Source organism: Aedes albopictus, chromosome 1, assembly GCF_035046485.1.
Source record: "Aedes albopictus strain Foshan chromosome 1, AalbF5, whole genome shotgun sequence".
In the NCBI taxonomy this organism is placed as follows: Eukaryota; Metazoa; Arthropoda; class Insecta; order Diptera; family Culicidae; genus Aedes; species Aedes albopictus.
In genome coordinates this window covers 169,517,664-169,534,836 of record NC_085136.1, presented here as the reverse complement: position 1 = coordinate 169,534,836, position 17,173 = coordinate 169,517,664, and the positions used below count along the sequence as shown (strand labels likewise).

At 40.8% G+C, this 17,173-nt stretch overlaps 1 protein-coding gene across 1 annotated transcript in view; it reads right to left on the bottom strand.

Moving 5' to 3' along the window:
- Positions 1-16,716, bottom strand: part of LOC109431004 (trypsin-1) — a 30,226-nt gene extending 13,510 nt beyond the window's left edge. The window contains exon 1 of the mRNA XM_062845797.1: positions 16,164-16,716. Within this exon, the coding sequence (XP_062701781.1) occupies positions 16,164-16,245 (82 nt within the window). The 5' untranslated portion in view covers positions 16,246-16,716. The remainder of the gene's footprint in view (positions 1-16,163) is intronic.
- Between the last annotated feature and the right edge of the window lie 457 nt (positions 16,717-17,173).

Below are 17,173 nucleotides of genomic sequence, written 5' to 3'. Positions count from 1 at the left end.
CACCCTGTATGAGTTTTGTTTCCCCTCATATCAACCGGTTCGATAGCTGAGTGGTAGCTTGGTGATCTCAAGGTTCTTGGTTCAAATCCGGTTGCCAACTCGTCGTGGGATAAGCGTCGTGGGATAAATGTACGGCTCGTACCAAAAGTATTTTTGTAAAGTAATGCATTTTCATGGATTTAAAAAACTAATTCATAAAACGGAAGTAGTGCAAAAAGGCCATCTTCCAATCTGCCATGGGGTAAGATACCACTTTACGAAAACAAGTCCATCTCGAAACATGCTTTTTGCCATTCCGTTAGGAAAACGTCAACTTTTCGCTTAGCAGCTTCACCAAAACAAAAGTGCCGAAAAGTACTACTTTTCAACACTTAACATTCTTAAGATGTTATGTTTTTCGCACCACGATGGCGTAGTACACGTTTAGCCTGTCTGGGTCATATTGACCTCAACATTCTACTAGGGTTAAGCTGAAAAGTAGCTCTTTTGGGCACATACTTTTTTTCGTTAAATTTAATTTGTATTAACACTAGCAGGATGAATGGCAGTTGATGAGTCACTACACTTTTGTAGCACGGTCTGTAGAAGTATGTAATCTAGAGAAGACCCTACTGCATTTTTCGTAATAGCGGCAAGCCTCGTTGGACAAATGTACCATTCGTGCTGAAAAAAAAACAACATTTTGCGACTTGTTGCATAAATAACTATTTCAGACCCCTTTTCCCGTCTGTCCCGCTTTTTTGTATACTCAATACATGGAGTATCACACTTTTACAACCCCCCTCTACCCTAAACGATGGTCATCATATTCAAATGATCCCTAACATATGGATAGCGTAGGCATCAACAACCATGCGCCTCCATATGTTTCTCAATCTCCTTGGAAACACTTGACTGATAACAAAATCACCAGAAAACCTAAACGGGAAACTTCAGTGAATACAAACACGGCTGCCACAATGGCCAACTTGGTCCCCTACTCACATTTTCAAGAGCGCCAATCTTGAACATTCGAAAACAAATGCTCTAGATTTGGAAAAGCTGCCTCTTTTGCAAGTGAGCAAAGCCAGGATAAACAAGTGCGGCTTGGTTCGATGCTTCGTTCGTCAGATTTGTGCCTCTAAAGTTTGCATGCAAAATTGTCATGGGCTTTCTTGATGTTTCACCTTAATCGGAAGCAAGAAAAACCACAAGTTGAAATTTTTTATTGGGAAATCAAAAATTTTTCCGTGGGTTTGCCTGCCTGGCTTCTAGAAGGATGTTTCTAGCAAACCATTCACCAATAGTATAATGATCAAATCACATTCATGAATGATTTCATGAGTTGGGTCATTTTATCCCATCTTGGTATTTTGTATTTTGTTCCCTGTTAATTCTGAACCCTTCTCATCAAAAACTCACGTCATCGATGATAGACCAACGTGCATTTTTGGTTGAATAGCATCCTAGTGCTGAGTAGGGGAATTGTGGGTAAAATGAACAGGGGGGTAAAATGAACAGGGTGGTGTTTTTTAGCATTTAGGCTATTTTTGCATATTTTAACGATTGGGTTCTATGCAACAACTTAAATCATTGTACTTCTGCTGATATTGAACTTAAAAATTAACTAAACCACTTTAAAATCAGGAAAATAGCGAAAATCATGCAAACAATATGGTCTGATGTAAAACTGAGCTAATCGTAATTAAGGCCAATTCGTCCATTATTCGTAAATTTCTACATTTGTGACACCATGTTCTAATCATTTACTCCTAAAACAAAATATTTAGTGAAGAAAAAAAAGTTTTTGTTTTTAATACAATTTTAGAAGTAATTCCAAAATAAACAGAGCTTGGGGGTAAAATGAACAGTTGGTTCAAACTTTATATAATTTTTACAAGATTTTGTTCAAACTCGGTATACTGAAATCTCTAACGTTTATCGTTACGCAACTAGAGTTAAGAAAACATATCTTACTTCAACAAAATAAGATTGTTATTAAAAAATTCGCCTGTTTTAGTACATTTTTTTCAAATAATTATTTCAGTACATTTTAAACTTCATATAAGAAGCTTCAAAATCGTAGCACATACAATTTATACATCAAATTTGCTGACATGCAGTTGAAAATATCGAAATTACACGTTTAAATTAACTTTTGAATATGTGTTCATTTTACCCCCATGGTTTGTTCATTTTACCCTCACTGTTTTTCGCTACTTGGTTTTCTAGAATTCTTTGCAATCGAAAAAAAGTAAAGAAAACAGTAGTTTTGAGCAATTTTTTCTTCTAGAATGTTTAGAACATAATACCATCTACGATATAACATGGTAAAAAAGATTTTTTTTACATATTTCCATTGAAAATGACGCCAAACGCTAAGGGTGATCATTTTACCCCCATTTCCCCTACAGTTGAATAACTTACCCGCCTCTTACCCGTATGGTAGCCAGCGCGTATCAGTAAAACAACTGAACATTACATATTTGCATACAGTTCGGTACAACGGTACATGTAGTAGATATACCGGCAAATCTTATGCAAATCGTGGGAAAAATATTTGATGCATATTTCAACAGAGACGAATAATGATATGCAAAACTATGTATATATCCGTACTATCTTTGAGTTCAGTCGTCTAAATTAATGCATTATTCATGAAACTTGCTTGTGAAAAGTTACTTGTTTTGTTTCTAAAAATAACGTAAGCATGGATTAAACACAGAGAAACATACGCCACACTCTGCTCGGTACCTATCGATCACTTTTTAACGGTTGTTTCAAATATTCGGTAGATGGTCGATTGACCACTAGCAGTGCTGGCATTGTTTTGCCCACTACCGCCACCTAGTGATGGCCCGACCAAACACAGTACGCCTACGTTTTGGTGACGACGCGTCTTCAGCCAGCGACTATACAGAGTGATACGAAGAAGAAACTATTCTCGTGAGAAGTTTCATCGCCCGGAGCGGGTATCGAACCCTCACTTCAACGCATGGCGTGATTACAAGTTTGGTGATCCTAACCGCACGGCTACTAGGCTCCCTAATCTGATTTAATGGTAACGGCATTTAGCGCTAACCAACGAATACGTAATGAAACTTAACATACACGTTAACCCTAACTCAGCAGAGTAAACTGGTACAACTTGCCAATGAGGCATGCCGTATGAAGCATTCGATCCTCGGACTAAGTAAAGTAAAGCGACAGTTGTGAAGGGGTGGGTATTCAGCTAAACCATTTCCTTGACTTTCTTGGGCGTAAAGTATCTTCGTGCCTGCCACATGATATAAATAAACATGCAAAATAATCATTGACAGAGTAATCTCTCTAGTCTAGTCTAGTCTACACAGCCATTCATTGAAAGAATCCTGGAAAATAATAGAATCGACTACTTCTATCATTTTTCTTGTCATTATCAATGCTTGCAACACATCGGAGATGTAGTATAAGAATTGAAGCGGCCAGGCCTACTGTGCAGCGTCTTGATGTGGATATTGATGCCACAGTAAAGCTATAGAATGGGGACATCTCGTACCAACCGCTCGGGATAGTATGTAGTATGGATATTAAATAAATTCGTTGGGAGTGACTTTGCTAAGAAGGTTAACGTCACTCCGTCGGTGCTCTTCTTCCTGGGATGGGACATAGGAATTTAAGCCTCCTGTCCAAGTTCGAAAGCCTAGACTTAAGCGCCATTACTCGCTCTCTGAAACTAGAAAAAAATATGATGACCCACTCCCCGATTCATGCCTCTATTATAGTACAGAATGAAATATTATAAGAAACAGAAAAGTAATACAGCAATCGCTACAAAAAAGTTGAGAAAAGTTAAAACACTACAATGAATTAAATAAAAACAACAACAACAGCCTACCGGTCTTACCACGGTCGAGCAACCAACTGCATCTGGGTATAATCAGCGAGGCGTATCCACCGAGTGATGACACAGATTTTGACCCATTATCAATATGTTTCACAATTATGTTACTCAAAACAAATCAGAAAGATTTCACCGGTTAATCCTGACCCCAGCAATCGGCAACACCATGGCGAGCCGGAATTCCGAATCCACTTGGACCTTAGACCTTCCATTGTTTCTTTCGCGTTGCAGCAGCTTCTCCACAAAGGGTAATAGCTTGCTCCTTAAGCAGTTCTGCCGCAGCGGTCGTCGAGTATTGTGTGCTCTTTGCTACTCGGTTTTGCTTTGTCCTCCGCTGTTGTTTCAGCAGTGTTATCAAGCGTGCTTTGTTCCCGTTTTTTCGCTTTGGCTTCGAAAAGTTTATTTATTTATTTATGCTTTACATTCATCTGACACAACACAGGTCTTAATGAATAACTATAAAACTAAAACACTTATAAAATATTTTACCGTGTACACAAATTACATAAAAATACTAACGTCTTTGAGACAACCTAAAACGAAAACTATCACTGGACATATTAAAATCAAAAAGGTCAAAAACTAGATTGAAAGATGAGCACATATATCTTATCGGATCATGTTCACCGTACTGCCCATTGCGCGCGCCTAGTTGGAGAAAACCACGTTGTCTGAGTCTTCTTTCAGGGGCATACATATTGATTTGCTCTAAGATTAAAGGCGAGTCGATTTCTCCCTTCAAAATTTTAGCAACAAAGACAGCTTGAGCGTTGAATCGCCTCTGCTCCAAAGTATTGAGCTCTAAAAGTCGGCAGCGATCTTCGTAAGGCGGCAAGTTTACAGGATCAAGCATATTTTACAATTTTTTTCTGTACCTTTTCAATACGTTTTATCCAAGTAGTATGATAAGGACACCAAACTACATTCCCGAATTCTAGAACTGAACGTACAAGTGAGCAATAGAGTGAACGCAAACATAGAGGGTCTCGAAAATCTTTAGATATTTTGAATATGAATCCTAACTGTTTGTTAGCTTTGGTGGTTATGTCTGTGTAGTGTGTCCGAAACGTAAGCCCACTATCTAAAGTGACACCTAAGTCTCGAACATCCTCCATTTGTTGAAGTGTTTGTCCGCCTATGCTGTAGTTGAAGATCAGTGGTTTTAGCTTTCGGTGAAAAGAGACTACGTAACATTTCCCGACACTTAATGATAGAAAGTTTCGTACGCACCACGCTTGGAAATTGCTCAGTCGGTTTTGCAGTTCCACACAATCGAAGAGGGTTTTGATGACCATGAAGATTTTCACGTCATCGGCGTTAAAAACGCGGCATCCAGGAGGCAGGAGTGTTGCAATTTCATTGACGAAAATGATAAACAGCAAAGGGCCAAGGTTGCTGCCTTGAGGAACTCCGGAGAGGTTACGAAATAATGCTGAATGTTCTGGTCTCATCCTAATCTAATCTAATCTAATCTAATCTAACGCATACGCAGCCAGTACAAGAAAGCATCCTGGAAAATAATCGGGTTAGATTACGCCCAATTATTTTTCTTGTCAATATTGATGCTTGCAGCATATCAAAGATATGACACAAGCGTCAAAGCGGCCAGGCCTACTGCGTAGCGTTTACCGCAGAGATGATTCTTTGAAATTCTTCGACTATAATAAACTTTCGTTTAACATCGAATCACTTCTCGAATCTACAGGGGAGGAAGGATGCGTGGACATACCGTACCAAACGCTCCGAGATATTTGCAATTATATAGTTCAATATATACAATATACAATAGAGAAATATGAAGCATGAAACGTCCTCACCAAGTTTGTGGTTTTATATCCATTTGATGATCGTCTTTTCTGAGCCAGGTTCCTCTTGATGTGGGATACTGCTGATAACTGCTGGGAAAATGTCACGCCACAAAAACGATCAACACCCGCGCACATAGTTGTTGTACGAAAGTTCTCAATATTTTCTGGATAGCACAAGACTACAAATCAATGCACAAACACACTGTTCTGATTTAAAATTTTAACACCAAGAATATAAGCTTAATAGCATTGACAAAAACACACGATGCTGCATGCAAACTGGGTGTCCGCTTGTTCGCGACGTATAACAAATCAGTCACTAGCGGAATAACGATATCAAGTCCTTCCCGCCACAATCACAACACGAAAATCTTCAATTTGAAGATAAGAGCTTCAAAACAGCAACACAACCATTGTGCAAAACGAATTCCGCAAATCATATGCTTAAAACTTCCGGATGGCGTAGCTCTATCCAAATTATCACAAAAACCACACAAAACGGGAGAGCGAAAAAACCGTGACAGGCAAAACAAAATCACGTCCGCCTGAATGTTCTGGTCTCATCCTCACACAAAGAGATCGCCCTGTGAGATATGACCTAAACCAGCGGACAAACGATGATGACATTCCAATTTTCTCCAGTCTTCCGAGTAATATCCCGTGATCAACTCGGTCGAATGCTGCCTTCAGGTCGGTGTCCACAGTATCTACTTGGAATCCAGAATCAATATTTTGTAGACAGGTTGAAACGAAGCTTACCAGGTTAGTCGAAACTGATCTTTTGGGAAAGAAACCATGTTGATCCGTAGCAATATAGTTTCTGCAACTGGATAGAAGGGCCTCATTGATAATGATTTCCAACTTTGGAAGTTGAGCACAACGAAGTAATGCCGCGGTAGCTCTCGATGTTAGATTTGTCGCCTTTCTTGAATACCGGAAACATTTCGGAGAGCTTCCATGCTTGAGGAAATTTCCGTTGTTGTAACGAAGCATTGAATAGTAACAAAAGCGGATAGATGAGCACGGTTGAACACTTTTTTAAAATGCAAGATGGAATCTGATCAGGACCCGTAGAGTAAGACAGTTTTAGCTTCTCAATGGCAGACTTAACTTGTTCAGCAGTTATTCGAAACATGCTAAAATCTATCACATCGCTTGGTGTCTCGTTTAGTGCTTCTAGGATCTGTGGTGCTGAAGCTGATTCGTTGTTGAATGCACATTTGAAATGAACGGCAAATAAATTGCACTTGGCCTGCAACGTGGTAGCAGTTTCATCTTTCAAGTACATTTCCACAGGTAAACCGTTTTCTTTTCTCTTGTTGTTTACGAAAGCCCAAAACTGTTTCGGGTTTAGACGAAGATTCTCTTGCGTACGTAACACATATCGTTTGTAGAGAAAACGATTATATAGTCGATACCTGTTACTGGCATGGACGAACAATCGCTTCTGTAAAGGGCATCGTGATCTGGAATATTTCCGCAAAGCTTTCGATCTCAAACGCTTCAATTTACGCAATCGGAGATTGGACCATACAGGTTTGGGAGGCGCTCGACGGGCAGGAACATGTTGGGCAATCACTCTCGTCACTTCGCTGGTAAAGTAATCTACTAAGTCGTCCACGTCGGCGGTACTTTCTAGAAAATTCCAGTCGATGCTACCAAGCGCTTCATGCAATGCTTCATAACTAGCACGGCGAAAATCTCGTGTAGAAGAGTCCAGGATATCTTCGAAAATAGTAGGCGGTGTCAACTTCATAATCACTTGAAAGGCTGGATGCACGGAATCTAGGTCAATTAATGGTTCGGTGGCTTCTGAAACAGTACACACGTCCAGACCAGCATCGTTCGATAATACTAAATCCAAAAGTTTTCCGTGGCGGTTAATTACATTATTGATCTGAGTCATACCATTCAAACTGAATCCATCCAACAGAATGGAGCTAGCTTCGGTAACGGTGGATTCTTGGACGTTGATAGAGGGGAAACCTTGCACGGGAGTAGACCAAACAAGACCTGATTGGTTGTAGTCTCCAAATTGAAGAACAACATCGGAAAATTTCAATTTGGCGACAACCGATCCTAACGAGATTACATGTTCTTCAATATCCGCACGGTTCGATCTACGATTTGGTGGGAGATACAAAACGCCGATGACGATAGTTTTATCTGGTGACCGGATTTTATCCTAGATTTGTTCGAGCTTATCGCTAACGGGAGACATATCGATACTGCAGGACAATCGAGTAGACACGGCAATAAGGACACCACCTCCACGCGATTTTGTGCTATTAATCTGGTTACGATCGTTACGAAATACCGTGAAAGCACCACCGAAAAGTTGAGCCGAAAAAAAGTTGGTGCTTTTTGTGTCATCGAAGCTAATCGAAATGAGTGACATTGTAAACACGGCACAATTTCGGTTCCCTCCCGGCAGCCGTCGACCGTCGTGGGAAGAAATTGCTCAATTCATTAAGTAGTTGGACAAAACAGCAAACGACCGGTCACTGTTTGTCAAGTTTGTTAACTTGGAAGCAATGATGGATGCGTTCCTTTTTACTCGGAGCCGCGAAAATTCACCTACAATAATAGTGAATCTATCGTGGTACGTATGTGCATCACTGGTACAACATGCAATACGTTCGCGTGTTTGATCTGCCGCCGGAGTTGAGCGACAATAATCTTGCACTGGCGGAGATCGTACGGACATGTGGATCGTGTGATACGCGAAAAATTCCCCGCGGACTTGGGACTGGACCATATGTTCACCGGTGTTCGCGGTGTGAACATCGACGTGAAGCAGGAGATACCGCCGTCAATCGAAGTACTCAATCGGAAAGGGTAGAATTTTCTACAGTGGACTCAAGGACACTTGTTTTTCGTGTCAACAAACGGGGCACCGACGGGACTCTTGCCCGCAGCGTGCAACTCGGAACAAGCGACTACAGGGACCATCAAGTTCGCACTCATACGCCGCCGTAGTATCAGGGAAAGTAACTGACGAATTGTCTTCGGAAACAGTAACAGAAAGTGAAATTATTTAGATTCTGGAAGAAGAAATTACGGAGCAGCCTACGGACCTGATGGAAGAGCAGCAATGGGAAACAATCGTTTGTGAAACCGCAGCTGATGCAGACAAAGAGATACGCCGGAAAGAAGGTATAAAGGCATTGGAAGAAGTAGCAAAGGCTATCACGGAAGCGATGGCGAACCCACAGGCCGCTCAGCGTCGTGCCCACACAGCAAAAAAAATCTTGTAATATCACATCATTTTCGATGCACATAAGTCACGTCGTAAAATTGATGTAAAAATTACAACCGTTCTACGCAGCAAATCAGCCGCCGCAGCTTGAAAGTGGGTCTAGCAATCGCTAGAACCGGAACGATTGATGAATCATATATAAGTAAAATATTGGCATGGATTCGTACACTGATCCGTTGATTGTGAGCCGTGTACCTTGCCTCTCGGCTATTTCACCGAGTTAGAAGGAAGGTGATAAATATGATACTGCTTCTAAATATCCATTGAAATGGGTTTGTTGACACTTTCCTGTGCCAACCAGGGTGTACATAGTGAGTGTGATAAATGTTGGAAAACGATGTAAGCGAATGAAATTACGTTCAAAATGGATACATCGCCAGAAATTACGCGCCTGGATATTACAAAATTATTTGCTGTGCAGTTCGCTACTAGATCGGATTCTAGATCCGGATCTACACCGAGAAAGAAACGCGCTCGCAGGACCCATTATTAGTGTTTTTTTACATGAATTGTATTTTAGAATAACAAATTATTCTTTGCGACTCTCGGCTCAGTAGTTTTCAATTAAACAAGCGAGCCTTTAATAAATAAATTGGATAAAAAAACTTGCTCCTTAACACAACAATTGAGTAGGGTAATTTTCCAATTGTTGCACAGCTAAAAACTCGCCTATTGTTGCACACTCCATGTTATTCTTATGAGGTGTGCAACAATTGGCGAATTTTTAGCCGTGCAGCAATTGGAAAATTACCCTATATTTTCATTCGAATCGATATTCACTAATCAATGAATCCTACTGCCAGCCGAAACCACCAACACAAAAGCAAAAAATATTTAATTCGGGCACTGTATGCACCGGTAAGGTACTCTCTTAAATTTGATGCCGCCGTCTATCACCGATTGCAAGAGAGTTCGTGGGGCAATATCAGGCTGGATTAATGGGTAAACGCGCTACAACGGACCAGATGTTCGCCATCCACCAGGTATTACAGAAATGCCGCGAATACAACGTGCCCACACATCACTTGTTCATCGATTTCAAATCGGCGTATGATACAATCGATCGAGAACAGCTATGGCAGATTATGCACGAATACGCATTCCCGGATAAACTGATACGATTGATCAAGGCGACGATGGATCGAGTGATGTGCGTAGTTCGAGTATTAGGGACACTCTCGAGTCCCTTCGAATCTCGCAGAGGGTTACGACAAGGTGATGGTCTTTCGTGCTTGCTGTTCAACATTGCTTTAGAGGGTGTAATTAGGAGAGCGGGGATAAACACGAGTGAAACGATTTTCACGAAGACCGTAAATTTGAGACGATGGCGGAAACGTACATCCGACTAAAGAGTAAAGCCAGGCGAATCGGATTAGTCATCAATGTGTCGAAGACAAAGTACATGATGGCAAAGGGCTCCAACACGAAGTCAACTATCTACAAAACGCTGATTAGGCCGGTCGATCTCTATGGGCACGAAGCATGGACCCTACGTGCAGAGGACTAACGAGCCCTTGGAGTTTTCGAACGGAAAGTGTTGCGTACCATCTACGGCGGAGTGCAGATGGAAGACGGGACTTGGAGAAGGCGAATGAACCACGAGCTGCATCAGCTAGGTGGGTCGACCAAGTGGAGGACGATCTGCGGACCCTACGCAGAGTGCGGAACTGGAGACAAACAGCCATGGACCGAGTGGAATGGAGACGGCTACTATGTGCAGCAGAGGCCACCCCGGCCTTAGCCTGATCGGTAAGGTAAGTATGCACCGGTAAGGTCCTTGCGTCCTCAGCTGAACAAAATTAGATAGGTATTCAAATCCAGGAGCCTTAACTGAAATGAAATTTTGCTGTGTACAAATACAAAATTCACGAGAACGGAAAAAACCGTGACAGATAAATTTCGATTCACGTCCGCGCGCACTGCTTACTACGATCCGATCCAATAATCATTGACAGAGTTAGCTCTCAGTTAATAACTGTGGAAGAGCTCATAGAACACTAAGCTGAAGAGCAGGCTTTGTTGAGACGGTACGATAAGAAGAAGACTGATTAAAATCTGTTAGACGAACTTGGCAGAAAAAAATTGGCAGTTGGTAGAATTCAGCTGTACTCCAGCCTGTGAGGTAATAACCTTTCCCGTCTCCCTGGAGATGTTCTCCTTTTCAGCGCTCACATACACACTACGATTAACCGTAGTGTGACCAGCAAAAAAAAACACCCGTAGAATGTCGGCAGGGTACCTAGGTACCCACGAAACTGAAATGATCATATCTCCGTCAATTTTCCACCTATTTTATTTTTTATTTTTTACTCATTCAACTCACAAACTCATTATCTATCTATATAATATTTGGTTAGACCGGTCCGATCCGTGGATGCCGGGAAATCCGGATTTCCGGGCTTATGTTTTTATACAAAAGAATGCTCGGAATTTTGGGTAGATTAATGGCAATATCGGTATCAATAATCCTAAAATTGCTTCAGCATATAGTATCTGACCAGCCTGGGATCATAAAACGTGTTGACTTTGTAGCTGCGATTTCGGATCAGGCTTCCCGTGGGGCCATGGCTGGCAATGGCCACTATACGGTATCCTAGGCTCAACAATGTGGGATTCAATATGATAAAAGGACATGCTCTCGAAAATCAGGATTTTCCGAAAACTACAGTCATCAGATCGGCGCAACCACATTTTTTTTAGATAGATAATGAGTTTTTGAGTTAAATGAGCCAAAATTTAAAATCGGTGAAAAATTGACGGAAATATGATTGTTTCGGTTTCATGGGTACCCGGTACCCTGCCGGCATTCCACGTAATAAAAAAAATCAGAAACATCCCCCCCCCCTACCCCTCCTCACTTGGGAATTTGATCAACCCAATTATTTCATTTCGTCAACCGACGTAGACTAGTACATTATACATATACATATTTTTTTCTTATTTCTTAATATTATAATTATGAAATACATTGAAAAATATATTTAAAAAATGAATTAGATTATGTAGTGTTTTGTTTTTTGAGGTGTTCCTATTTCTAATGGTACGAAAATATGTTTTCAAATTTTGCCTGGACATGGTAAAGTCAATCGTTTCGCAATGTTTATTATAAGCAACCATCATGCGATTTATAGGCCCAAAATTGGCGTAGTTTGTTCGGTGGTGGTTACTTGCGAAAATATTCCGACTTCTTAATTGCCGAGTAGGTATATACAAATTTAGTTTTGATAAGATTTCAGGCGAGTCTATACGATGCGAAACGATATCGTTTACGAATGAAATCATTGCGATTTCACGCCGCTCTTGCAGAGTTTGTAAGTCAATAAGCATGCAGCGTGCTTTGTAAGACGGAAGTGGAAATGATGTCCAGCCTAATTTACGAAGAGCAAACAGTAGAAATTGTTTTTGCACTGATTCTAATCTTTCTTGGTGCGGGGTTGAAAAAGGACACCATACAGTGCTGCAGTATTCTAAAATAGATCTAACATAGGCAATATAAAGTGTTTTAATTGTATATGGGTCTAGACTGGGTCAACAAAGTCGATTTTTTGGAACAAAGCTTTTTCGATTCCTTTTGGCGTCCAAAACAACTGTGCAAAATTTGGGAGCGATTGGTTGCGTCCCCGTATTCCGCATTGCGATTGAAATTTGTATGGAATTTAGTATGGAAAAACGTGCTTTTTCGCATTTTTCTCCTAAATTGATTTTTTTTTGTCTAAAACGATCTAACTAATGACGCTGAAGTATAGCCTAGGATATGCCGAAAAACTTTGCCGAAGACCGCAAAGTGATCCGACACTTTTGAAAAAAGTTATAACGTACAGATTGCCCGGTGATGCTTAACATTTAACATGTAAAGGAATAACATCAATAATAAAATCTTAATTTTTGGCCTAAGTTACCAAGCGAATAACTTTTTCCACAAGCATCGGATCACTTTGCGGTCTTTGGCAAAGTTTTTCGGCATATCCTAGGCTACACTTTAACGTTATTAGTTAGATCGTTTTAGACCAAAAAATTCAATTTAGGAGAAAAATGCAAAAAAGCACGTTTTCCCATACTAAATTCCATACAAATTTCAATCGCAATGCGGAATACGGGGACGCAACCAATCGCTTCCAAGTTTTGCACAGTTGTTTTAGCCGCCAATACAGTTTGAAAAAGCTTTGTTCCGGGTTGATGCGATCAAATTTAAAGTTTCTCCATACAACGTTGACCCACTCTAATGGGTCATGAAAGTTATAGCAGAAGCGCTTAATGAACCCTAGCATATTATTAGCCCTGTGAATGATTGTGTTGTAGTGGTCAACGAATGTAAGTTTAGAGTCTAAGATTACTCCTAAATCCCTAACCCTTTCACATTTTTCCACATTCTTATTTCCTAATGCGATTGAGACATTCGGTGTTGTTCTTTTTCTGCTAAATGATATTAAATTGCATTTTTAAACATTCAGTTCTAATAGGCAATTAATAGACAAGTTCTAAGATTTAGCAGAGTTTCAACTTCCTACTCTCAATAATCATAAAAATATCGAGATTTGAAATCGAAAAAGGTACCCGGGTACCCTGCTGGCCACATAAGGGTTAAGAGAAGATAATTGTACCTCAGATTCAGAATATAGGCTTCGACTCCTCCTCATGTTCCATGATGCAATGTTACGCACCAACCGATGTTGGTGTTACCAAAATACATGACAAAGAAAACATTATAGCTAATGGAATGCAGTAGTGGTCCATCAACCATACAGTGAGTAGAGTTTGCTGTGGTGACTTCACGAAAAATCCAATCAACCTCATCTGCACCAGCCGAAAATGGAGACGGAGACTTCTTGATAGCTATGCGGAACAACCGTAGCGCTAACAGCGAAGAAACGACAAAGCCGCGAGTAAGGAACGAAAACACGCAGCCCGTCAGCGCTATCCGATTCTCGAGAAAGACGTGTGATTGGAACGCTTATGTATACGCTCCTCTACATACACTAACAGTTGTGTTAGCCGACCCGGCTGACCAGTTGAAACGCTGCACTGATATTACTTATGACACTTTAAAAACCTTTTTCAAGTTTCAACCCCGCCACTAACATCTCGACAAGATCCGCCAAGGGATCGAGGCATTGCTTGTGACAAAACCGAAGCTCGTTGCAGGAGATAGAAACAGTCATCCGTAGCATGAAATCGAATAGAGCCCATGGATTCGATCGTATATCAGTCAAGATGCGCAAAGCTGACAATGTAGTAACCGCCAATCTTCTGCATAAGTTATTCTGCAACATAACCTATAAGAGATCGCGATATTTCCAGGCAACTGGATGCAATTCGTCTTGGTAGAACTCCATGCCGAACGATCCTGTGTGAATCATATTGTAACGCTCTGTATTATCCTAAAGCAAATCAGTGAATTCCAAGAGACCTCTCTACCTGGTGTTCATTGGTTATGAACACATTTTTGATCGTTTTAATCATGAAAACATGTTGGGGGCCATGTCTCTGAGAAGATCACCGGTCTTATTGAAAAACGAGGAATTTTTCGTGACAAGTGCGGGGCAGAAGCAAAATCTACAAACATTCATTCAGTCTTGCGAATAATCGCGACCATCACGAGACAATCACTTGAACCGCTTTCTGGAGTCACCCTTCCCAAGGTGATACGAACCAGTTAGCATGTCATGCCTGGAATGACAAACATGTTGTGGGTTCCACCCTTCGCAGCTTTGCATTGATAGCAGTTGCTGAGTATGCTTCAGGCGGGTTGCTAGAGAATCAATCTCTCTGAGCAACGATGCATAACAGGCGAAGTGAGAGCGTTTGCCGTAGCCAGGGTGAACTGCGTGGTGCGCTCAATGTGTGCGTTTAAACTGAGCTATGCAAAACGAATAGGATTTATGACGTAGTACCGTGCTTGTGATAATACACATGCATAGTTTTACATGCTGTTGCGCGTGCATCTGCTTGAGGTGACAGAGAGAGTCATGACACTCACATGAGCCGAATCCAAGTCAGGGTGATTGTAGCAAAACAAGGGTGACCGGGTGACTTTGATGGGATTCTGTCTTTTCTGGTGTTAGCGACTGTAGAGAGAGCGAATCAGAAACCGCAGAGACAGGGTGATACAAGTTTGGTGTTTATCAGCTTTTTTGTGACTTGTACGCTGATGCTTCGCGACACTGCATTCATTAGACTGGAACCACTACTGGAACCCAGCAAGACATCACAGCAGAAGCAGGATCTAGAAATCCATGGCGACACAGCCATAACAAGAAGGAATAATGGGCATTTGACCTGGTCACAAGCCAAGACTATGGCAGGCAAACATCATCCATGGTGGAGAGCTTTCACCTCGACCTTTGATGAACGCATAGAACTAAATGTAATAGCATAGAGAACAGACATCCAGGCTAGAACAGATTTCATTCAGAAAACTGTGTAAGCATTTGAATCTTCACTTGAGTAATGTTGCAAATCAATACACGATGAAAACACTAACGCCGCCAAACACCATATTGCCACAGTCAGCGGTGAATTGAAACATTTCAAGTGGTGGATTAAATTAGTATGGGAAATTAACCGATTAAAGCGCCACGATGATGCCACTTGTGTTGCCGATGAAATATTCCTAACACAAAATTTGGATTGGGGACTTCGAAGGTGATGATTTTGTTTGCGGTTTTCTGTGAGAAAGTGAAGGAGGGAAGATTTTTTGCTTTTTTTTCACTCATACTCCCATAAGAAACCCCGTAGGAAGAAAGAGTGTTTCCCGGCTCATCAACCTTCGTAGTCGCGAATTGGACTTGGATGTCTGTTCTCTGTGGTAATAGGTAGCAGTATAGAGATAAGTGACATTTCAACACACGAACACTAGCGCAAATTTTTCCTCACACAAAAGTGCACGCCGATTGAAAGGCTACTCAGATTGCATATGCAAATATTACCCAATCGATTTGGGTAAAACGGGTAAATAATGATGAAACTAACGTTCGGGGCAAGAGTGCAAATATTTTCCTCGCAGTTTCACAACTACATCTACAAAAAAGGCACGCATACATTTGAACGTGATTACCACTATATGACCTACGAATGATTAATGTCAAATAACCAAAATAAATCAAACCAATGCATTAGTGATGCAGTGTTAGATATTTTATCGTTGTTTCCAGTGCACATTCTAATTCAAACTTCTATCGAGAAAGGCATTATTGTATTACATGTGATATTATATTTAAATAGCATTATTGCTTACAGTTGATTTGGCTTTCCGTTGGTTTATGAACAAACACGAATGTAGCGACGAACCACATTGCACTGCTTCCCGGAAAACGCATATTGAAAACCGACTTCTCAAAAAAAAAAAGGATCTATCAATTGAACGCTTCCCGCGGAAGAACCCACCGATCACCGAAACCGATCCGCCCGAGTACAAGAAAATCCGACTAGAAGTGACGCGTAAGGCGGAAAACCTGACGTTAATATATAGCCATCAGAAGGTCATCCCGTACAAAAGGAATACATGCACGCGAAAGCTCTCCGAGAATTCTTTTGCTCGCTGAATGAGACGATTACTACCCTTAACATGCTTCCTGGCTGGCTGCGTACGATCGGAAGCTTGGGAAGACAAGAAGCTTCCATTCCACCTCCTTCTTCGTTTCTATTTCCGTAGCTCTCCGTAGCAACAACTGCAGTGATCACCATCATCATATTCGTCACCATCATCACTTCTGCTATCAGTAGCCAGTCAGGCGACGCGTGGGCGTCATAATGACTGCCACATGCTACATGCTACACCTGTAGTAGCACTTTGATAGTTTACAATTCATTCATGTTTTCCGAAATTGAATAAGTATCTTTCCAACAAAAAACATAACCGAAAGCTAAAGATTCAAATAAATTATCGAATTTTCACTTTAACATTGTTTGCTAATTTCTATAATTGAACAAGAACTCTGGAAGTCAATAAGACGCATTTTCGAAACTTTTCTGTGTTATAATTTTTACTGTTCGTCAGTCAATTTTTGTTGCATAAATAAGCAAAGGCACAAAATCATGTCACATCGAAGTTACTATTACGAGCATAATGTTCATCATTTTTAAATATCTTAAGAACCCCCATTTTAATATGAGCTCACTTTATCTTGCGGATGGTTCATTCGTACTGTAAGTGAATTTATTTTTCCTCTTATCCATGATACGCAAATGACAAGAATTTAAATAATTACATCTGAATACATATTGTATCGGCGTACGCTTCCTACA